The sequence below is a fragment of the Denticeps clupeoides genome, chromosome 2 (genome assembly GCF_900700375.1).
Source record: "Denticeps clupeoides chromosome 2, fDenClu1.1, whole genome shotgun sequence".
Classification (NCBI taxonomy): Eukaryota; Metazoa; Chordata; class Actinopteri; order Clupeiformes; family Denticipitidae; genus Denticeps; species Denticeps clupeoides.
This window is the reverse complement of record NC_041708.1, coordinates 6,645,151-6,670,656: the sequence shown is the minus strand read 5'-3', so window position 1 is coordinate 6,670,656 and position 25,506 is coordinate 6,645,151. Positions and strand designations below refer to the sequence as shown.

The 25,506-nt window shown below is 42.5% G+C and overlaps 1 protein-coding gene across 1 annotated transcript in view; it reads right to left on the bottom strand.

Annotated features, from left to right (window-relative positions):
• Positions 1–6,128: 6,128 nt before the first annotated feature.
• The window catches only part of spata20 (spermatogenesis associated 20), a 29,088-nt gene continuing 9,710 nt past the window's right edge, over positions 6,129–25,506 (bottom strand). Inside the window, exons 13-16 of the mRNA XM_028970083.1 lie at positions 22,226–22,434; positions 20,468–20,667; positions 19,750–19,830; positions 6,129–6,299 (exon numbers count right to left, since the gene is read on the bottom strand). Coding sequence (XP_028825916.1) covers positions 6,129–6,299; positions 19,750–19,830; positions 20,468–20,667; positions 22,226–22,434 — 661 coding nt within the window. The remainder of the gene's footprint in view (positions 6,300–19,749; positions 19,831–20,467; positions 20,668–22,225; positions 22,435–25,506) is intronic.

Here is a 25,506-nt window from a genome sequence, read left to right as displayed (position 1 = left end):
TAGGCGCTGCAGTATATACTGATCCACGTTCACAGACTAAAAGCGCGATACTCACCGGCTCCTTTGCACTATTCTGCAATTAGGTTTACATTTCTGTTTCACCGGCGTTGTCATGCTTTCATCCTGACAATTAAATGCAGGAATTTGCAATAAATTTACTACAATTTAAAATTATATGAATATTCATTTGTTTTCCTTTATTTCATTCTAAAAAGGTAATCCAACTAAAATCCAGTGTTTTTCCATGTGCATATCAGGGTCAGTCACTTCATCTACGCCAATATTTGAGCGCAGCCACATTGTTCCTCAGGCTCTGAAGTTCTTGCTCAAAATGACTTATCCTCTCCATCGCTGCTAATAGATCGTCATTTTGTCGCCTGCTCAAATTCTTATCTATCAGGTAATAGGCATATCCAACAGCGACTGTTGCCACAATAGCAATCAGCTCATTTTTGTCAATTGTGTCCTTCATGTTAGTCACAGAAAAATTTAAAAGGTTACTGGCCATTTTCTTTCAGTCTGGTTTTCAAGAAAACACAGCTTACTTCTCTTCTCACTTTAGTAAAAATGTGTGAACTCCTTGATTCTTTACTGCTTAAATATGTTTAAAGTGATGACATCATCAAAATAGCTCAATGTGATTAGTTTATTAGTGATCATGTGACATGGTAATACGCTTCTTTCTTTTAGTTAAGTCTTCCTTTTAAAGAAGCACAACACAATAATATTCTTTAATAACTTCTTTATCTTAAAATTACAACAATTATGTTGTTATTACAAGACCAGGATCTCACAATAACGAGAAAAGATCTCATAATTACATAAAGAAGTTTGTGGACTTGGTCAGGCACTGCAGTGAATCTAGCAACTCTTTCTGAAAATACAATAAAACTATTAGCACCGCTGCTCCTTAATGGTAAAAATATTCATATCAACTCTGGACATAATCTGATAGCGAATAAAGAGTCCTGTGGCTAGGCAGTGGCCTCATTTCATTCAAAGGCTTAACTATTTATTAAAAAGACATGTGAAAAGACAAAATGAACACATTAATTGGGTCTGTCAGGAAGACAGACCATTTATTATTGTGCTATGAATGGTAAAAAAGAACATGTCTCACGTTAAAGACCGCCACGCGAAGACCGTCAAAAGTAAAGAAACAACGCACACGATGATATATTTTTTGCTTTGGTAGGTCGTACGGCCCGGCCACAAATCGGGTTAAAACGTGTAAAAAGTACCGTTTACCATCGTGCCGGGAACGCGTTTTTGGCTCCCTGAGGCTAACCGTTGAAGCTAGCGACCCGAAAATCGAGGCGGGGCCGAAGGCCTCGCCGAGTCTTACGATCCGACGTATGGGACGAGTCGGTGGCACCAACGGGGGTTTGGAAAACCCGGAAAAAGCCGGAAAACCGGGAAAAAGGCAATAAAAGGACACGTCTTACGTCCAAGGCCGCCACGATAAGACCGTGAAACGCACAGAAACAACGGAGTGGTCAGGCCGAAGGCCTGACCACTCCGCACACGATGATATATTTTTTGTTTTGGTAGGTCGCACGGCCCGCCCACAAATCGGGTTCAAAGCGTAAAAAGTACGGTTTACTGTTGCGCAGAGGAAGAGGTTTTCAGCTCCCTGTGACCAGCCGTAAAAGCTAGAGACACGGGAGTCGAGGCGAGGCCGAAGGCCTCACCGAGACACACGATCTGACATATTGGATGTGTTGCTAGCGCCAACAGTGGTCAGGAAAACATGGGAAATAGGGAAGGAGGCCAAAAAGGCCATGTCTCGCATTTGTGGCTGCCACGTTAAGGCCGTGAGACGCACAAAAAAAACGGAGAGGTCAGGCCGAAGGCCTGACCTCTCCACACACAATGACGTATTGGTTGCTTCTTTGGGGATTACAGGAGGGCCACAAATCACGTCCAAAACATTAAAAGTGTGAAAAAATCTGGTTTCCAAGAATTTGCGATGAAACGCTTCACAGCACACACACGACTCTCATATCAAATCGTGCGGCTTGTCGTTACGCACGGTTTGACGTATGGCTCGGCTCGGCCGGATTTACGGTCCGCGCGCAATTAGCCAAAAAGCGTTTTCGGAACGCGTTTATTATTCTAGCCCAAAATTGGACTTTTTTGGAGTTTGCGTCCAGACGGTTTGACATACAAAGAAGATATTGATGTCGTCTCGTAGATCTCGCCAAGGCCGACGATTTGACGTATGGTTTATCGCCGTCTGACTTACGGATCATGCACAAATTTGGGAAAACAAAAAAGTGTAAATGGGCGAAAAAAATTTATTTATTTATTATTTATTATTTCAGCCTTTTTTCGGCAATTAATGCGGGTCGTACCGAAGCACGCACACCCGCGTGTTATATATCAAAAATTAGAGCTTTGTTGCGTGAGGTGTGCTATTACTTTTATAAGCGATCGGACTGGGCCTGGCCGAGCTATTAACGCTGAAACAGGGTAATTTCCCATTGGAATGTATTGATCGCTAATTTTAGCATTGGTAGCATTTGTAAAAAAAAACTTCTTTGAAGTGATACTGCAGTACCACAGTAAAGAATTCCCATTTTACAAATTACATGCCCGCAGCTGTGACCAATGCCCGGACAGACCCATCAAAATTTCCCCTGGGGATTTTTGTTTCTAGTTGGGTCTGTCAGGAAGACAGACCATTTATTATTGTGCTATGAATGGCAAAAAAGAACATGTCTCACGTTAAAGACCGCCACGCGAAGACCGTCAAACGTAAAGAAACAACGGAGTGGTCAGGCCGAAGGCCTGACCACTCCGCACACGATGATATATTTTTTGTTTTGGTAGGTCGCACGGCCCGTCCACAAATCGGGTTCAAAGCGTAAAAAGTGCGGTTTACTGTTGCGCAGAGGAAGAGGTTTTCAGCTCCCTGTGACCAGCCGTAAAAGCTAGAGACACGGGTGTCGAGGCGAGGCCGAAGGCCTCGCCTCGACACACGATCTGACATATTGGATGTGTTGCTACCGCCAACAGTGGTCAGGAAAACATGGGAAATAGGGAAGGAGGCCAAAAAGGCCATGTCTCGCATTTGTGGCTGCCACGCTAAGGCCGTGAGACGCACAAAAAAAACGGAGAGGTCAGGCCGAAGGCCTGACCTCTCCACACACAATGACGTATTGGTTGCTTCTTTGGGGATTACAGGAGGGCCACAAATCGCGACCAAAACATTAAAAGTGTGAAAAAATCTGGTTTCCAAGAATTTGCGATGAAACGCTTCACAGCACACACACGACTCTCGTATCAAATCGTGCGGCTTGTCGTTACGCACGGTTTGACGTATGGCTCGGCTCGGCCGGATTTACGGTCCGCGCGCAATTAGCCAAAAAGCGTTTTCGGAACGCGTTTATTATTCTAGCCCAAAATTGGACTTTTTTGGAGTTTGCGTCCAGACGGTTTGACATACAAAGAAGATATTGATGTCGTCTCGTAGATCTCGCCATGGCCGACGATTTGACGTATGGTTTATCTCCGTCTGACTTACGGATCATGCACAAACTTGGGAAAACAAAAAAGTGTAAATGCGCGAAAAAAGTTTATTTATTTATTATTTATTATTTCAGCCTTTTTTCGGCAATTAATGCGGGTCGTACCGAAGCACGCACACCGGCGTGCTATATATCAAAAATTAGAACTTTGTTGCGTGAGGTGTGCTATTACTTTTATAAGCGATCGGACTGGGCCTGGCCGAGCTATTAACGCTGAAACAGGGTAATTTCCCATTCGAACGTATTGATCGCTAATTTTAGCATTGGTAGCATTTGTAAAAAAAAACTTCTTTGAAGTGATACTGCAGTACCACATTAAAGAATTCCCATTTTACAAATTACATGCCCGCAGCTGTGACCAATGCCCGGACAGACCCATCAAAATTTCCCCTGGGGATTTTTGTTTCTAGTTTAAATTATTGTTCATTAAAGACTCAAATTTCTAATGTATTTAATATAATTTTAAATGACACTAAAACGTTTTTTTCTTTATTTCATTCCAACAGTGTAAACCTGAACCAATCCTACATTTGTTTTCATTGTGCATTTGAGTGTCAGTCACTTCATTTACGTGAAATTTACTGATATCTGAGCGCAAACACATCTTTGTTCAGGCTCTCAAGATCTTGTTCCAAACGACACATTCTCTCCTTTATGGCTGATAGATCGTCATTTTGTCGCCTGTTCAATTTCTTATTTATCAGGTAACAGGCAAATCCAACACCGAGTGTTGCTGAAGAAAACATTTTCTTTCAGTCTGGTTTTCAGAAATCCACAACGTTCTTCTCTTCTCACTTTCGTAAAATGTGTGAACTCCTCAATTTGGTTGTGCTTAAATGCACATGTTCGTCCTGTGTTATGTTCCCTGATTGTTATCACCTGTGTATCATTGTATAAAACTATCCTGTTCGTGTCTGTTCGCCGTCGGGTCATTGTTTGGTGATGTTTCCCCTGTCGTGTGTACTATGTATTAAACCCGTCTTGTGACGTCGTGCGTATGCGTCTTCCTTCCTCGCCATGTCCAGCCATCGTGACAGAATGACCCGACCATATTTGGACGCAGCCGATGGCGCCCCACTGAGATCCAAGGAGCCGTTGTTCGTCGGGAGGACAACGCCAGCCCCCTTGTCCCTGGCTAGAGTTGGCTTCCTGTTCCGCAGGGTCCTGACGCGCCCAATGGGTTTTCCGGACAATCGAGGATGCCTGCCCCATAGTCCCCTGTCTGGTGGTGTTCCAAGATTCCGGGTATGATGTTTTGGTGATGTTTCCGGACTTCTGTTTTGACCAAAATACTGAAATATCACACACATGGAAAAACTCTGTTTTAGGCTCATTGGTATAAGACACGGCTTTCCTTTGCAGAGAGAAGTAATTTGATTCAAGCATCTGGTAAAGATGCCCTCTAGGTACCTTGCTTTGAGTAGTTCTGGGCACGTCCATTTGGGCACGTCCACGTCTGAAGGCAGACCCAGCACATGCCGGATGCATTAAATCCAACAACTGAGACCAATATTCGACAAATACTTCTTTTATTTTCATAGTGCGTAAGTCATTTCATACATTGTATGTCATATCTGTAATACATAACCTAAACTCCCCAGCTCTGGACTTCACAGTGTATTGACAGCAGGCAAGAACTTGACAATGATGGAAGGTGTTAAGAATGGCATACTTGTGTACTTGTGCTAAAAAACTGTAAGCTGTATGCAACATGTCAACAATATGAATGTCGGCCAGTCTAGGGGTCATTTACATAGGGGTATTAAACTGTCTATGATGTTAAAACAACAATGGCAGCAAAGCAGCAGGCAGCAGCACCAGGAAGTATAAATATAATGGTAATATATTTTGCTTAATTACTGCCTGAAATAAAAAAACGCAGCTCAATTTACACACAATGCTAACAAGCCAAACCCATTAATGGACTCATTTTTACAGTAGCATTTGCAAACTAGCTTGTTTTTGAATGCATCTCTGTGATAATAGCATTATGGTCATGTGACTGCTGTAACAACAACATCATCCTTCACGAAATTAATATTAATAGTTCATTCAAAAAGGTAAACCTTCATATACACTATATTCATTATATGGGGAGTGAAATGTTTTAGAATTGTGCCCATACCAAAAAAAGGGCCGTATGGGACATTTTGGCGAGTATTTCAGACTGAAGTGTAACCTTTTTTTAATTAAATTCCACTACCCTTCAACTATTGTTGCACGATTATACTATGCACTAGTACACTATTGTACGTAACATGCCGTAAACAAGTATGCCACTCTGAACACAGCCAGGATTTAGATACAAAAGAACTTTAAAGGCTGTTACCGAGTGAACTGCAGCCGTGCGCGCGCGTGCCACTAATTTCTGTGCGGTCACGGCAATGGCGGCTCACTCGAGAGTGTGTCAGTGTTCTCTCTCCCTCTAAGAGTTACGGAATTAATATTATTCCAAAGGACTGTCTATGGCTAACTGCTAATACGTGCACCTTCGGCACTTCGGCCGCCTCGGTTTGTGCGCGTTTCAGTCTGTGTGTGCGTCAGGTTGATTTGAGTGTTTGTTATGGGAGTGTGGACATGTGCGTGTGTGTGTGGCCTTCACTCCAGTAGGAGTCTTCTCAGTTCCTGGGGACAGGTGACAGGCAGGGCGCAAGTGTAGTCCTGGCAAACGTATGCTGCGGCCCTGCCGTCCAACGGCATCATGGTGGAGAGGACGGACAGCCGCTGGCGCAGAAACCCGTCCGGGTCGGCATCTGCCAACATCAGGACCTGCAGGCATCCGAGACGGGCACGGAGCGAGTGACAGGGAGGGCATGGAGGGGAGGGAGAAGATGGAGGGTAGGAAGGAAGGAGGTTAAGACACACAGCTAATTAGTGTTTACAACATGCATATACATCCATACACACACCATGACAGCAGGATCTAAGGCAGCACGACCTCTATGGCGCCACATGCATCGGAGAGTATGTAACTGCCAACAGATGTGACAGGCCGCTCTGTGGTTCATTTCCTGTGTCACTGCACCCCAACTCAGAGCCCCTGAGGTCAGATAGACTCATGTAGATCATAAAGAAACAATGTGGTTAAGACCTTGGCCTGTCCTTGGCTGCATTCATCGGGAGTAAGTACACCCCACTCGGTCTAATAAGGGTGCACACAGAGGCCCCGACAAATGAGCTTCTAGCGGCGTGTTCATATCATTAAGCGGCATTTTCCCTGATAGAATGGCATTGAAAAAAATAATAATACAAATATGTTAATAATTCAGCTCCATCAACAACCACTCTCTATTCTGCCTTGCGTGAACACTAGCAAATGCAGAGAACGAAGAGGCAGAGGAGAGTAATAACCGAAATGAGTCAATCAAGGCTCAACTGTAGGGAATGTGACAGTCAATGAAGTTTGGGGCTTCACGACGGGGAGGCTGAGGCGGGCGGACTGGAAATCAGCTCCCATTAGGAGGAACGGCAGTATGCCTTCTCAATACATCAGCGGGGCGATTAACTCAACAAGGAGGAGTGTCATCTCAAGGCTGAATTGTACTCAATATTTATTTAGAATAAAAGAAAAAATGTGAGAAAGAATTACTGTGAATACCAGCGTGTTTCAGACAGTCCTTTGACTCAATTTGTGGAATTTTAAATTGGACCTATCGGGAGGATCTAGAGCTTTTACAACATGTAGCTGAGATTTTTATGGAAGTACATTGTGTTCACTGAATAAGAAAAAAATCTGTAAATGCTTTGTTATAAGAAGATCGGGATCTCACAAATACGAGAGGGATCACAGGTTAAAAAGGTAAAAAAATATTAAAAAGGTGGTAAAAATTTGGTCTAGACAAATCTGTGGTGGTTTGACAATGGCCTTGTTTAATTCAATTACTTTACTGTCTGTCGGAAACACACATATGAAGAAACAAATTAAACACATTTACTATTGTGCTGGGAACACATTTTTGGCACCCTGAGGCTAACCGCTGAAGATAGCGACCCGAAAATCGTGGCATGGCCGAAGGCCTCGCCGAGTCCTACGATCTGAGATATGGGACGAGTCGGTGCCATGAAACGCACAAAAAAAAAAAAAAAAGAACAAAATGACATATTGGTTGCTTCATTGGGGACTACAGGATGGCCACAAATCATGACCAAACCATTAAAAGTGTGAAAAAGTTTCTTAGAATCTGTGATGACATGGTTCACAGCACACACACGACTTTCATGTCAGATCGTGCGGCTTTTCGTTCGGCACGGTTTGACATATGGCTTGGCTCGGCCGGATATACGGTCTGCGCAAAATTCCCCAAAAAGCATTTTCGGAACGCGTTTATTATCAGAGTCCAAATTTGAACTTTCTTGGACTTTGTGTCTAGACAGTTTGACATAGAATTTTTTTTTTTATGTTGTCTCGTAGATCTCGTCAAGACCGACGTTTTGATATATGGTTGTCTCTGTCTGATTTACGGATCATGCACAATTTTGGAAAAATTGGACTGGACGTGGCCGAGCTATTAACGCTCAAACAGGGTCATTTTTCATTGAAATGTACTGCATGCTAATTTTAGCATTGGTAGCATTTGTGAAATGGGGCCCCTTTTAAGCGGGTCATACCGAAGCACGCACACCGGCATGCTACATATCAAAAATTAGTACTTCATTGTGTGAGGTGTGCTATTACTTTTATAAGCGATCAGACTGGGCGTGGCCGAGCTATTAAGTGTTATTTATGTTATGTTATTTTTTGTGATGCTTTTACCTTCTGCTTCTGTCCACTTTCTGCCGTGACAAGTGCAATTTCCCACTCGTGGGACTAATAAAGGTTTATCTTATCTTATCTTATCTTATCTTAACGCTCAAACAGGGTCATTTCCCATTGAAATGTATTGAATGCTAATTTTTGCATTGGTAGCATTTGTAAAATGGGACCCCTTTTAAGTGGTACAGTGTCATTGCCAGCAAACGGGCCCTACAAGGGGTACTGATACAGCACTTTATTAGGGATGCCCTGTTCTACAGCCACTTTATTAGGGACGCCTGGTCCTTTGACCACTTTAGTAGGGACGCCCGGTCCTTCGGCCACTTTAGTAAGGACGCCCTGTCCTTCGGTAACTTTATTAGGGATGCCCTGTCCTTCGCCACTTTATTAGGGACACCCTGTCCTTCAGGAACTTTATTAGGGATGCCAGGCCCTTCTGCCACTTTAATAGGGACGCCCTGTCCTTCGGCCACTTTATTAGGTATGCTTTGTCCTTCGCCCACTTTATTAGGGACGCCCTGTCTCTCGGCCACTTCATTAGGGACACATTGTCCTTTGGCCACTTTATTAGGGACGCCCTGTCCATCGGCCACTAAAATGCTATGCCTTGATCTAACATGCTAATTTTTTTGACATGGTCCAAACGTCACCAAATTTAACATGACGCATCTTGGCCACGCCCTGTTAGCATTTTTATGTTAGCATGCTAGCATTAGCATGCTAACATGCTAATTTTTAAACATGCTCTAAACATCACCAAATTTAACGTGACGCATCTTAGACGTGCCCTCTTAATGTTTTTGATGTTAGCATGCTAGCATTAGCATGCTAATATGCTCATTTTTAAACATGCTCCAAACGTCACCAAATTGACAGTGACGCATCTTGGCCACAGCCTGTTACCGTTTTTGATGTTAACATGCTAGCATTAGCATGCTAACATGCTCATTTTTAAACATGCTTGAAACAACACCAAATTTAAATGTGACGCACTTTGGCTACGCCCTGTTAGCATTTTTAATGTTAGCATGCTAGCATTAACATGGTAACATGCTATCTTTTCAACATGTTCTAAACGTCAACAAATTTCACATCACTGCCTGCTATATTGGATACTTTAATAACACTTGATTTCACAGCTGAGACTAGCTCAGGAGGTTATGCCCGCGCTCCTATGAAAAACATCCGGACAGGCCCATCAAAATTTCCTCTGGAATTTTGGTTTCTAGTTTAATTTATTGTTCATTAATGTCATGTGACATCACATGATTGGAACCGTCTGTGAGCGATTCATATTGAGAAGGTGCAAAGAAACTGCAAGTCATGCAAATTAGACATAGCATAGTTAGGACTCAGACCTCAGATTCGTTATTTAATGGATCTGGGTGATCAAACCCAGTTGATTCATGAATCACTAATTTAATCAGTTCCAACCTAGAATCCACGCTCAGGTAAGTCTCCATCAGGTAAGTCCAACACAGACTGTTGCCCCAATAGCAATCAGCCCCGTTTTCCTAACTGTCAACGTTTTACATTTAACGTTTTACAATTTCACCCCTTCCACGAATTCAACTAATTCAACAATGATTCCACTCTTTCTCTTCCTTCCGCTACATTTTTACAATTTTACCCATTCAAAGAAATGATCAATTCACAGGTTTTTTGGCTTTGTCAGGTAAGGCGGTTGTGTGAAAGGTCCATTACAGCTTACACCAAGTCCGGCCCCGGTTCAGTCTCTGAGAAGTCCTCCAATCCTCAACTGCAACACAGGAGCGGCTGATTCTGCATCATCGTCCTGCTGTGTGGCGCTTGAGAGGAGGGCTGAAATATGTCAGATTGGGCGCATCACTCACTCCCCCTGTGGTCCCAAAGAGAGACACCCTCCCCCCATAGACTGGCAACATGGAAAAACAGACATGACGATTTGACTGGGGTCGCTGATGTCGGCTTGGTCTCGAGGGCCCAGTTAACACTAAATTTACACAGAAAAGAGTCGTAAACGTATTCCTTTGTGATTGAGTCGGCCCAGTCTGGGACAACCTTGTCAGCACAGAATCGCCATTTCCTATTCCCAGGCCTGTCAAATTCATTCTCTGGCTTACCAGACTTCATTTATGTTTTTTTAAACCTCATGTGCCCTTTCAGCATGCATTGTACTATTTTTCCGGAAGAATGCAGCAGTAGAAATAATAATCACCAAAACAAACTGACAATCAATTGAGCACAAGTCTGATTGGTCTAGGGATTTTCGGCCCTCTCTCTCACGTCCTCGCAGGAAGAGCCCTTCAAGGGTGCTCGAAGCTGTCAGCATGCCCAGGTGGAGCGTGCCGCCATTACTCATTCAATTATCTGTGGTCCGAGTTTATTTCGGAGCGTGTGAGGAATGGCCTGTGTCAGCCTCTCCGCACTCCGTGGCCGTGTTAGCTTCAGAAAGGACACCATGCTGAGCTGTATGCTCCGAGGCGAGCACTTGCATGAAAAGGTTAAAAATCAGCATGTCGGCATTGTTCGTCATGGGTGTGGGGAAGCTGAATGCTATATCAGCTCTCCTGGGTGCCTGAGCATCATAGGGTGAACCTGCATGCAGACTAACCATAGCTATTTACTTGACCTAAAGGCATTTTAACTGGTTTAAAAATTGGAGCACCAATTCCAGTTGCCTTCTGTGTTTTAAGCTGATTTATCCCAATATCAGTACATATTAGTACATCTAAAAAATCTAATAGTGGAAAAAATGTAAAACAGCAGTAAACCTACAATCCAACCAGGTATTGGTGGTATATTGACTTTGCATAAGCAGAACATTTCTACTGTGAATATTTGACTGTAGGTTATATTCTAATGCTGTTTAATTGTTAGCTGTCTAATACTGGATTTCTGAGCAATCATGAGCCATAATTAACAGAGAAAAAGCACTTTATGTGAGATAGATTTAGCAAATATCAAGGTTCACTTAGCAAAAACAAATTACATCCACAGTCTAGTAAAAATGCAATATCATTTGATCATTTGTGCAAGGAATAAAGTGTTTTAATTAGTCCTGAAAAAAGGGGTTGTTGCTTTATATTTGTGCCAATACGGTAAACAGCTACCAGAAGAAGATTTTCCTTCTGCTGATCATCTGGGGAAGACATCTGTCTAAATGTGAAACATTTTTCCACTGTTACACCAGATCTCTCCTGAAAGTCAATTCTTAACTATGAAGTCTCTCAGCCCCCCAGGCGTCTACTGATGGCCATGGCGCTTTTCTCTCCCTTAGCAGCTGGTGTGGAGGTCACACCAGGTCAGCACATGCTGTAAGATCGGTTAAGGATGCTGCTGACCTTAAAGAACACACACAGCGAGGCATTAAAATCAAGAGCTGTCGCGGACTCGCTCGTCTGATAGCAATACCTACAGGAACAATCTGAATGAAAGAGCTTCTCGCACTGTTTTTCTCGCTGCTCATTCAGCTTTCGGCTAAATTCATTAAATTCAGACAGCGTCCTTCTGCCACTCAGGGTGACCTGCGACTCCCACAAGCGGAAGCACTTGAGAAAAATTCTCCTGGGTGAAAATCAAAGCATTTTACTGTGTGATTTAATAGGCCAGCTTCCGAGGTCTTTCTCTTGATCTAAAAAAAAACACAGAAACACCACAGGGACACGCAAGGCTTATAATGACCCGTTGTCGGGGTTTTGGCAAATCAGACGTCCTTTTCTATAGAAACAGATTCTTGCCCAGGCCCCACGTGGCAGCATTTGCTAGTGAGAAGTGATTTTAATCTTCAAAAGCAATGTCTGATGATTAAGTAGAAGAACTGTGCTGCCTGGTTGCTACAGTTAGAGTGCAGCTGAGATGACAGTGAAATCTCAGTGACAGACAGAAATCTGGAAACACAGAATCATATTTGATCTCAGTATAGAAAAATGAAAATGACTTTCACAGGACACAGAACATTGAAAAAATCAATGGGAAACGTCTTTCAGACAAAAAATGGCAGTAGTACGCCTAATAGTGCATCTACAAAATATAGAATACAATGAATGCTATTATTTTTCAATTAAATTTAAAAGGTAAACCATCTTATATTTTATAACTTAATTTAATAACTTAATTTTAATAAAGCTGGATAAAAAAAATATCTTACAAAAACAAATAATCCATTCCATTTTTTAGATGCATTAATATTTTATGCCCCTCATCTGAAAATCCAGGAAAGATTGTGTAGCTGCAAATGGTGTCACAGTACACAGTATAAAATGTAGGTTTTTTAACATAATTTGAGGGCAAAGCCACCAGAGTTAGTGTTTTTCAATGGTGATTCTATCCATGTGCTTTAAAATGAGATATCCTAGTCTTGATATCCTGCCAAGATGGTCGTTATGCATTGATTTTTCATGTAAACTAAAACTTTTGGCCAAAAAGCCTCTATTTAGTTCTTGTCATTATGCACATATTTGTTTGTCATTAAGCATATACTGCCTGTAAGTCCAAATGAAAAGACTGTAGGTTACGTGGATCACCACCTTTATAGTGAGTTCTGCCCAACCAATGACGCTAATGGAGCGTACATTTTCCTCCAGCTAACTTCTCATAATAAACTTGTGATGAGAGTCATTACGCCACCTTCCACCTGCACTTGCTCCAATCAGGCAGATGCCATGGCACAATATGAGACCACAACTAAATATAGGAGATGAGGGAACCACCATGCTTCCCCCAACATGCAAATTAACAAAGCCATGCGACACAAAGATTTAGTTTGACTGTTGTTGATTTTAAAAAGAGCGGAGCACCGCAGTAACTGCGCTCTCAAATGCAAGATGCAGACATACAAAACTTGAATACCCAGAAAACGAATTTGAAAACCCAGACAAGGTGAGCTCTGTCAAACAGAAGAAATGTGACCAAACAGACAGGTCAGACTCTTTTATTCTTTTTTTCCCAGAGCATCTAAAGCTAATTGTGACCCACACAGCACAGATATCAAACACGTCTACAAAACAAATCCAGTGGCACTGCTGCAGTTTTCTTGTACCCTAATACCATCTTCTTAAAGCTTTTCTAACAGTCACAGTAATCCTGTTATTGCTTAATTTAAGTCTCAAATTAGGCTTCTTTATTTGTTAAAAAACACACAAATGCCCATTATGTAATTAAACATGTTAATTTGTAATTTTGCCATCCATTAAATTAGCAAAAAATGTCATAGACCATTTCGAAATAAATACGATACTAATTAATGGTCTGTCAAACATTAATGCAGTGCACAGAATTTATGCACAACAGAGAGGCAAGCTATAATTCATAACTCTCCTTTGGCAGTTCACTCATCACTTTAATCATCTATGATGAAACAGAAATATGACTACTGAGAAAGAGAGACGATGGTGAAATACAGCAAATAGGAAACGTTTTTTTTTAATTCTGAGATTTCTGTTATTAATGATTGATGTTAAAAATGGTGATCATTACAAAATGTTAGGTGACTGTTTCTGAGCCCAAATTTCCCCATGTGTACACTGGTAGGGATGCTTGTGAACGAGAGGTAACAGAAACAACCATATGGCAATCCATTGATTAATTAAGCAGAAATGACAGATTCATCATTTTGCGATATTGCATGTTCTCCATCATCAAACATGTTTTTTTTTTCTTTATTTTATTACGGGTGGATTCATTTGTAGAATGCAGTACTCGACATCCTGAAGCTCCGAACACATGTTGTTCTAGCAGAGAACCAGGATAAGAAACTTTAGACTTTTTACGACAAATAAAAACTGCGAATGTCCTAGAGGGCTGACTGGAGAACGCAGTTGCACGTTCTGTACCACAGCTTCACTGATTTCTGTAGCTAATGTCTGAAATCACTATGCTGTCACCCCCTCCACGGTAATCATAGCAAGAAAGAATCACAACAATCAAGAAAGAATCTTTTCTGTGAAATCAGTCAGGGTGAAAAGCCTGGCTCGATCATTAGCTTCGAAATGCGAGCATGATAACCGTGACGCAAACAAACTAACTGACTGAATTAAAGGGGAAGAAAGCTCAAATTCTCTCTTTGGCTTTAGAGTCAGCCTCCTTTTGTTCTGTATGAAGGCTGGGAAAACCGCAGTCGTGGCCAGCGATTAGTCAACGTTTCTGGGCACTTCACACAATGCTTGTTGGCGTGCTGGTCTGGGACTTAACCCCTTAGCGCTCTTGGAATCAACGCCATACACTTTATTACTCACTAGCTACAGCTTATTAATGTAGAGTGACTGAGAACCTACTCTTTGGTTCCTCTCAAGGTTTCATTTTTTTTCCTGGCCACTGTTGCCTTTTGCTTGCCCACTAAGAACCTTGATAACTGTTCAAATGTCATGCGCTTTATGCCAAATGCCATGTACAAATAAACTGATTGAGAGATCTTCAGAACATGCTCCTAAAAGGGCAAATAATGCTGATTTACTGGTCCTACCTCGCCTATCGGCCACATCTGAAGGTAGAAATGCCAAATCTTGAGGGTGTCTACAAAAGCCTTATATTTATCACTATTTGCATTAAAATGTAGCCCAGCTGCAAACACAGCAGCGTACATGGCGAATTCAAGTGAAATTCCTGAGTGTGAACAATGGCGCAAACACTGACTATCGCAGCAGAAGCCGCTATAGTCTAAATTAGTCACAGGGGCACCAAAGATGGACATCCTTGATGCCTGTCAGGGTCTGACCTGCTGTCAAAGCTACAGAGTAGAATTGACTGTCGCAATACAAGGGCCTGGATAGTTTCTTAGCTGAAGTGGAAACGATTGGCTGCTCACACTTCCAGAGTTGGTCATGTTTTTCTTTTTTTGTGCCTGGACTAAGTGCATCGGAAGCAGAGAAAGCTGGAGAAGCACAAACACTGCATGCCATGCTAAATCACGTGTAATCCTCCACTTTGTGTCTTGTTTAGGGGGGTTGTTACCATTGCAAAAGGCCATGCTTTGCTAGATTAGCCTCTTCCAAGCTGTTGATGCCCCTCTCTCTATCTTCTCTGTTCATCTCTGGACCTTTCTGTCTGTTGTCACGTCCCTGCAGCCTTGTTAAGGAGTCGCAACCATTCGTCTCTCCCTCTATATGGGAAAGTTAAGTGCTTTTTGCAGCCCTAAAGGCCAGAGTGGAATATCGTTTTGCTGAATACCTCCATCCGTGGGTGAACCTCAGAAATATCAGCACCCAAGGGTCTCATTTTGCTAAAGAGCCTCCCTGAAGACAACCGGCCAACCAGCTGCCCTGGACGTTTTAGAAGCACAAAATGCCACTACCTTTAATACATAATGATCTTGGGCTCTATTTTGATCACCTAAGGCGCATTTTCCTACCTTGCCAAAATACAGGTGGACCATAGCTCATTTTCTCACCGTTTGCCTGAGAAAAAAAAAACTACTGTCGCATATGCAACGTGCTGCCAGGAGTTATGAGATGTGGACAGGTGCACAGAATGCATCTGCTCCTTTCATGTAATCATTATGTTTAACGAAACACTAGAAAAACGTTCAGATAATACATTCTCCACTCTAGATTAATTCCAAGATTACAGTGAGATTAATCTAGATTAAGAAAATTAATCTATGACCACCTCTAATATATATATATATATATATATATACACACACACACACACACACACACACACACACACATGCTTTTGCTACAGCACAGTCATAGTGGTGATTCCAGCATCCGAATGGGTAAATTCTTGTGTCAAGAGTCGGCGCTGGCTTTCTCTCTTAATATGGAATTGGTGCTGCATATTTCCACGGCTGCGTGCCATCACCAGGGCAAGGCAAAGAGGCTTGTTAAAAAGGTCTGAGCTCCCCTCTAAGCCCCCCACAGTCCCATGAGCCCATATTTATACACATTCAATAAATCATAATGTACTCAGCACAACTTGCAGAGGGAGAAAATGTCTGAGCATGAATTTCAGTCAACTACTTTTGCAACTTTGTCATTTGAATCGTGAACAGCTCATCTGAAATATGAATGAAATAAATAAGTCACATATTGAAAAAGATAAACATAAATAATTGAGGGAAAAAAGAACAGCTGATTATTATACAGATCATTCACCACAATTAAACCCTGTGGCCTAAAAACAACAGAACAGAAAAGGCAATAATTGGATCTAAATGAGAAATAAAAAAATTGTTGTTGTTTTTTTGCTGTTAATGTGTTTAGCTCTCACTTTTCCTTGACTCACTTCTGTCAACATTTACCCTCAAACACAGACATTGTTTCATGTAAACTTTATTCGCATTCATCCAACACTTGATTAGCACTGAATTGTTAAAGAGTTACGGCACTTTTGTTCAGTCGCGCTGTAGGCGGCTGTGTAGGCGGTTGTGTTCATGGTAATCCCGCTTGAACGTGACAGTTCTCATTCTTGTCCTGTCACTCTAATTGAACAAAAACTCTGTGGGTCATGTCCCATCCTCACGCCTCAAGTCAAGTCTTTCTTATTCGGACTGACAGACACGGCAATCATCAACCACGCGGTGGTACGGATCTATTTAGGCGTGTGAGTCATGCAGTGTGTATCGACAGATTTAGTCAGCACAAGGGATATGGGGACTTTCTTCTCAGTTTTGCTCAGGTTATTTCAGGTCACGTGCCTTGTGCTAATGTACACTTATTCACAGCGCTTTGCAAATCAAGATGGAGATTGATTCTGTCAATTGCTGACATATGCCCATCGTTAAAGGGTAGTTCACATAGAAGAATTGGCAGAAAATAATGATTTTTTTTTCATGTATAAGGATCTAATGATCATGAGTTGAGATGCAAGATGTTGAGATACGGGGAGGCCTAATTCATTCATCCCAGGCAGGTAATGCATTTTAATCCCAACACAGAAATGCACATTTACAAAATTCTAAAGAACTGAGGAAAAACTAATAAAAATTTAAATGCAGAAAATCTGCTTTTTGCAGTATCTTCTAATGTTAAGGATGATCTGAAAAAAGCCACAGGTGCAATACATTTAATTAATTATGTGCTGATTGTACAAATATTACATTAAAATGATGATTTTTATGTATTCCATTTAGTATAACATTGTATTCAATGCTACTAATCACCAGATATATAAGTGTGTGTAAGTAAAATTTTGAGTCCGCTGAGCTTTGGGCATATAACTGAATAGAACATAATTTTCCCCAAGAACAGCTTTTTTTTTTTTTTTGGGTGGTCATGGATCATCTGCAGCTTAATTCTGTGGAGGAGCTACATTGGCTCATGATATTTGTATTTATTTTTTTATTTATTTTACCCACTGAATTCTGTGCTGTCTCTGTCCCACCCACACTCAATGCAGAGTTTGTCACTTGTTCCTCTCGAGATTTCCCAGCATGTGTCTGTGTGCAGTGAGCTTTCATTACAGCAGGCACACCAAAGCACTGCATTCTTAAGTCTGAAATGCGCAGAAGGATGGATGGGCGGATGAGCACAACACACATTTATTTATTTTAGGGATTATTCCTATACAGTTTCTGGCACCATCCTCCAGTTTGGCAACAGAGAAATAAGAGTCTCACACAGTTTTTTTGTGAGTTATTGGTTTAGGTTTGAGTGGGAGCCATGTGTTAAACCATTAATTGATTATGAAAAATACTGATCTTGAGTCACTGAAGCTGCCCCTGATTACATGAAATGACACAACATTCTGCAACCAACATGAAAAATTTGTTTGTTTAGCAATACCATAACAGAAAATTGCATCTTCAGTATGTACGACTTATATATTTTATGTTTGCATAGTTGTCATAATTATCAGACAACTGGCAAGTGTTGCCCTGACTCGGTATGACTGAGATGGATGAGCTAATCACAGAGACAGCGTTCAAGTCAGTGTCCAGGGACAGCAGTTCCCTACACACTCATTTATCTAGATTTTTTTTTTCTGTCAGAGAAATTGTGACACGAAGGCTAAACTGTGTAATGCACAGCAAACCCACCTAATTCCAGGGTAGACTGGATCTGAGTGAGCCTTTGGGTTGCACAATAATTGTAAAGATCAGAGGAACCTCAGAAGCTCTATGTATGTGTCTGCTTGACCATGTCTGTACAATTAAGTATAGTTCACAAAAAGAATTTAACTAAAAAATATTTTTAAAAAGTTAAAACAAGTCATTGTTTTATAAATAGTGTCTAGACCCCCCTGTCACCCGTAAAGCTTACACAGCTTACTTTTGACTCCTTCACTTTTTTTATTTGAATAAATGAAATGCACGTTCATGCATACAGTCATGTTACTTGTTAGTTACATGCTAGTTTTTGTAATAAAGTAACATTTCAAGCTAGCCTATCAGCCATCCCGTTCATCACCTGATCTCCTTTACTGCTGAGACAGATTGGGGAGGGGGAGTGGGAGTGGGGGTGCGTTGTGCATGGTACACCCTGTCCTACTTTAGCGATGCTCGCCACCCTATGATTTATCCAACACACATGCACGCACACACACACACACACACACACACACACGCTTCCCCCCTGGGGAGGCAGAGGAGTGGTGAGGGGGGGGGGTCTCTGGAGGTTTCCCTCTGACTGTTAATGATGTTGGGCGCCTGCTGCCGACTGTGTCCCACTCGCCTAATGCCAGAACACCCAGTTGGAAACGTGTATGCTTTGTTTTGATCTCGAAGGCCTCGCCGCTTAACGCAGAGCGAACTCAGTCAAGAAAGGATGGGAGGAATTCGATCAGCATTTCCGGGGCCTGACATTTAAATTGCTCTGCAGAAAAATATACATCCTCAGGCTAGGGTGTGATAAAAAAAATACTAATTATTCTACAAAAAAAAAAGAAAAGAAAGAGGTATCGCTGAAAACGGGTAAGCCATTGTTCCAACAACGTCCCTGTGCGTGTCAGAGTGCGTGACAGATAACTTGACCTTTACATTGGGCGACATGTGCATACTCATTATCGTGAGAAGCCACTGACGGCATGGCAGAGAGCATGCTGGGTAATCGAGGGGATGTGTCACTCACCAAAACACAAAACAAAACATTCAAAGGAAGATTCCGAAAGGGCGCACCGGACCTATTGTTGCATCATGGACATTAATTAGCTGATTCTTTGTCTAGTCGCCACATATTAAGTATGAAAAGTGTGACGCACACGTGGTACCTGCTGCTGAATGGAATGTGTGTACTTAATTTATATGAATACCATTGTAATTTATATGAAGACCATTGTGTAGGTTGATTAGTTTGGTTTAGTTTAGCAACAGATATAAGTTTGACTAAACCATTAATTTAAACTTTGTCAACGACTATCATTATTCTTTTTGTAAATATTCTATTCAAACCCCTTTCATGTTGCATGTTATATGCAACTGGAGGGTTATTATTATATTGTCTTCGGAGACTTTCATCTCACTTTTGTACTTGCATACAGTTGCTGGTGACGATAAAGTGAATCTTCACCTTAACCTTAACCGACCCAGGGCTGAGCGGACAAACTTACTTTGTGAGGCAGGAACAACGAGTGGACGCAGGAAGTGAGACTCGCCGTGTCCTCGGCATCAGGCTCTCCGCAGATAACAATCTGTTAACAGAGAGAGAAGGAGTGGGGGGAAAAACAAAAGAGAGAGAGAGAGAGAGAGAGAGAGAGAGAGAGGGGTGGGTGAGGATGTTAATAAAGAGACGGGGGGTCAGGGCTGCCTGTGTTCTGCAGTAATGAGGTGAGCAGGTGTGCTTTGGAAGCGTCTGGCCTTTGCCGGGACCTCCAGCTTGTTATTTCCAGCTCGCTACGCTAACTTTACCGCTGCAGGTGAACATGTCTATACTGGTGCCAGGAGCGGATCCCGCCTGGAAACCAATTGGGAACTTCTAGCCGAATGAGAAGGTTATTGACCAGGGGGTCAGTTTTTTGGGGTAGTTATCGGAATCCAGCTCGAACTGGAATGTATATCCCTGCAGACCACTGATCTATAGTTGACAAGGAACCTGTCAGATGCACTAATTATTTTGTTCATACTTAAATGTTCCAAAATTAACAAAAAAACAGACTAATTATAAACTGGTATAGTTTTTTTTTTTTTAAATAGTTAAAATATGTTATATGTGTATACATTTTCAGGTGCGCACTAATTTTCATTATAAGTAAAAATAAATGAATAAACAAGTGAGTAAACAAACAAATAAATAAAAACTTGCATTTTTGATGGATTTAAGCATAATACCTGTTTCATGGTGTAGTGCTGAGCCATGAGGCCGCGGACCATGTCTGGCAGGGCAATTGGCACTTTCACCAGCCTATCAGAAAAGGCCGCTAGGAGTTTTTGAGAGCGCGCCGCCCATTCGGGTCGGTCCGTGAGATGGGACAGGCGCAGTAGGTTCATGGCTGAGACAGAGTTGGCACTGGGCTCCGCACCGTCCTGATCTGGAAACAAATAAACCTTTAGTGGCTCTAAGCCGGCATGTTCCAAGCCATAGAAGAACGTTCAATCTGCTGACGCTTTGTATCACTTGTCTGAGGGCTTTAAGTGGATTGATAAGGCAGGTGGAATGACCAAGAGGCTTTATCACCAGTCACTTTTTCCAACGAAAACACACACCATGAGCTCATTGGTGAGAGCCACACGGGCCCCCGGGGAATCTCAGAAATGAGAGGAAGCTGAGTGATGACTGATACACACCAGTGGTGCCTCTGTCACAGTAATACAGTTGATGCAGGGTAACCAGTCAACACACTTAGTACACATTACCTTAAATCAGCCATATGCACTCGTGAACATATAAACACCTTAACATTTTAATCGTTATTTTTTGTGTGCTTTACATGTTTAGATAGTTTTGGAAAGAACAATTTACTACTTTTTGCCCATTTACCTTGAAGTTATGCTCTGAGCTGCCAATCCAATATCATTTTCCCCCTGTAAGCTTTAGCATATATAAAGCCGTAATGGCATTTAATGAGGTTTGGGAAAATGCCTTTCACTAGATATATTTTATTTTTATTATTTAAAATATTTGATCATTTTATGACTAACTTGACAGTGACTGCCTATGAAAAACACTAATAAACCATATCTTATTATTGATGAATCTCACTAAATGCAATGATATACTGCAGGTGACCACACATACATCAATAGAGCAAAATCTCCAACAGCGGCAGTAATTTCATTTCTGCGCTTTAATCTCTGTGTATCTCTGTGCTACACGGAGTTTAGCGGCGGCTGCCCGGAGGACGGGCTGTAAAATGCAGGGCGGCACGCGGCAGTGAGGGTAATCCGTCTCCCGGTGACATGGTGGCGACTCGCCCACTCCTCCGAGCAGCCAGCGTCGGGTCTCAAGCTAGAGAAAAGCTCCCGTGACGAGCTCTGCTGCGTAATGGCTGATTTCATTTGTCAGAAGCAACAGTGGCAAAAGAACGCCTTGTGTTTTCTGCTTTCATCGTATATTAATGTCATCACAAAAGGCCAGATCGAACTGAACTGTACATTTCAATGAAGACCAGCAGAGCCTGTCCAATTCCTGCAAAGAGAAAGATTCCTCACGGTCGCTTCTAAAATGTCTTATATGTCTCCGCAGCACCTTCCTTGGAAAAAACAAGACATAAAAAGGAACACTATAAAGACTCATAATTGGCGAGAACAGCCAACAAAAATGATTTAATCTCAACAAAAGTACAAAAGAACATCCCAACCACCCCAGAAGGCCATTAGATCAGATGTAGCCATTAAAGATCATGTGTTTCCCTTTCTGTAAATTCTAGAAATAAAAATCTCTATCCTAAGAAATGGAACCCAGAGGGACGGTTTCACAACAAAACAACTTCTTATGCACCAGAAGAGAGTAAAAATTAGGTTCTAAAGATAAGAACTATGAAATAAATTTGTCAATACTTTTAAGTGTATCCATTTCAGAACATACCTAGACACAAACAGAAAGATGACTTTTATAATAAATTAATGAATCTGTGTGACTAGACTCACCCTGCTTTAGCGCCAGGAGCAGGGCGGGGTCGTTTGGGTCGCTGCAGAAGTATCCACCCCCCTGACTGTCCCAGAAAAGATGGTCCTGCCTCTGCTGGAGTGTCTCGGCCCAACTCAGCCACCGCACGGCTCCGGTGGCCTCGTACAGGTCCAGCAGCCCAGCGACCACGAACGCGTAGTCGTCCAGAAAGCCAGCGATGGGCGACTCGCTGCGGGACACAAGAGAATAATGTATTTTCTAGGAAATGTGATGGATTCCAGGGTATTAGCTGGAGCAAAATTAAATTGACCCTGAGTAATGAGAGGGGTTGTGGAAGCCTGATAGCGGTCAGGAACTGTCATTTTCCGGTGTATAGCTGTACACCGCCAACGAAGGCTTTGTCCATGGACTGGACGTTTTGTGTCGTACATAAACTCACTTCAAACATTTACAGGTCGGGGAAAAAAGGGCCTTCAAACATTTCATACAGACGAGACGATTTGATGTTTTATCCCACGAACACAGAGAGCCTATGATCGCACGGACATCACAGTGCCAGCGTTTTCGGTTCTGCGGCCTTTGAAGCTTAAAAATAAAGTCACTTTGATTCTTCTGAGCACAGCGAGGCCCTTCATCCTCGGGTCCCCGGCACCTTGCTGCAAAGGTGCCACTGCGAAACGGGTGAGTGTGGCGAGACTGGCGGTGACAGGGAGGAAGATACGGCGGTGTCGGGGACGGCGCCGTGGGGTTACACAGCAGCACGTCCAGGGGTGTTGGCGGGGTCGCGACCCCCACACCCGCGCTCTTGGCCCTGGTTTCAGACGACAGGAGTTCAAAAGGAAGGAGCTGCAGACACAAGGGGCTTTTAGAGGCTGGGAAGGTGGGCGCCACAGCGGCGGCTGACATACGAGTTGTCATCGAGGGAGTCTGTCAGGTCTGGTGGCCCCCGCCGACTTAAATGTCATCGCAAATAAGTGCCCGGGTGCATTTCAGAGAAACTCCACCACCCCCAGTGGATGTGTGCTAAAGATCACTTCATAGTGGGTGTTTGTTTGCAGATGGGCGTTGATTTGCTGTGGGTTTTTGCACACTGGAGGCTTAGACAACAAAGTCCAAAACATTTTCTTTGTGTTCTTAGTTTTTCTTTTCCTACTTTTATTCTTTCGCTCTCTCTCTCTCTCTCTGTGGCCCACCAGTGCGCCGGTCACAGTAGAGGCGGTCAATAATTAATGAAGCGCTCTGGCTCTCGATTTCTCCCCACCTCTGCTCGCTCTACGCTCCCCGGGAGATACGGCTGGTCTTCTGAAAAGTTGTCTGGCTTCAGTGTAGGAAAAAGAAAAGTCTCTGAAATGCACTCAATAATGTTTGCGTTTTACTGCATTCCACACCAATGCTGGCCAAATGCATGGAACAAACTGTTCTTTTTATATATACAGCACTGGGAAAAAAAATACAATAAACTACTGATCACATTCGAACCAAAATTCCAATTTTAATAAAATAAATTGAAGGGTTAACAATACAATAACGGTAAACATCTAACTCAATATAATACTAACACTTTTACTAAGGAAGGTTTCAGAATGACGTGTGAAGGTTAAGTCCAGAGCAGTGGTTCTCAAACCTTTCCTTGTTGGGTGAGATTTGTCTGATCTGATCATCTAATCAGCAGCCCATCACGCTTAATAAGGCGTGCTGATGCTTCAACTCAACTAATAACGGACACCGAATGGCTGCCATAGAAGTTGCATATATCTGTCAATACATATAATCAGCAGAAAACAGTATTTCATCCTCTATGTCTCCTATCTTTTTCATGGTCACTGTCGATCCGCCACAGCCCTTGATCTACAGAATTATTACTTCAGGACAGAGGGGGAATCCTCCCACGGCAGATGGAGGGAAATGAAAAGCAGGCCAGACGTATTTTACATTTCGGCTCCCCTCATTTGTCCCAGTAGGACCATCCTTTACGCTTCCAGGAACCCTTTCATCCCCATATGGCATCCTGGGCTGTTTACCTGGCACCAAAATGAGAAGCTGCTTTAACTACATATTTAAATTTAATTTAATATTTTATTTATTTTATCTCTTCTGTTTTTAGATGCATTGGCACTCACTGTATTAGCTATTAACATACATAGCTCAACAGGGATTCTCTGCTAACTCGGGTGACTTGACTACTGCCCTACATCAGAATTATGCTCAAAAGCATGATTTAACACCATAACTGCTGAAGCTAGAGGATCTTCAAATGGACCAGTAGCATCAAAATGGACATACACTGTGGACCATAACACTGGCACTGGGACCATAACATAACACTGAAACCTACTCTGCGCTGTCCAATACCATCAAACATGATGGACTATTTACCAACCTTGCTCTTTTTTCTTTAATGACAAATCATACATTTTTTTTTCTCACTCCTTCCCAAGGTTTCTCCCTTTTTCTCTATAGATCTCTTTTTCCTCCTTGTGTGCTGAAAGGGTCAAAATGTGTGAGGTGTCAACTGCAGGGCAGGTCAAAGCCCAATGAGGCAAACTGTAAATGAGTTGGGATTAAATATGAAATAAATGTTGTTGTTTTTTGTCAATGGTCAGTTCCTGACCAAAGCTCTGCTGCTGACCAGATATAATAACACTGTAGGCTGTTGGTGTTGAGTCACCGCAGTTCAGCACCTAAAAATGTCCAACAAGTCAGAACGTATGTAGTCTTTTTTTTTTGTGTCATTTTATTTAGCATTATGGTGGGGGATGAGTGTTGTCTCGTTTCACTGTGTGCACCATTTGAAACCTAAGGGAGAAAGGTCCTTTGGGTCCTTCAGAGTAAGAATGGATTGTAAAATCCATGTAGAAGTGCCAGGGTAGGGTCTGTCTGCCATATTCAACGTTACTGTGGTCATTAGCGTGATGCTTTACAATAAAGGGTGTTTATTTGCTTTCATGGTGGAAAAACTGCAACCATAGGCAACTTACGGGCCCGACTGCTGACACCATGGACAAATAGTACCAATAAATGAGACAGCGCCTATGAAATCAGGCCAGGGTGACTGTTCTGTGTGCCGAGGTTTGGCTCTGACACCTTAAAAGCAATTAAGAGATAGGGGGATGCGTTTGAAAATGAGCGGGAGGTGAACTACTTTGCACTTGGCCTACTCTGGCAGCTGCACAGGACACACGAAGTCTAGAAAGTTCCGCACACTTCCACAAGGGCGAGTGATGAATTGTTCGAGGAGGACCTCAGCATTTTAACCAACAGTTGTCCCATGCTCGGCAGCAGCTGCTGCGGCGGGCGTTTC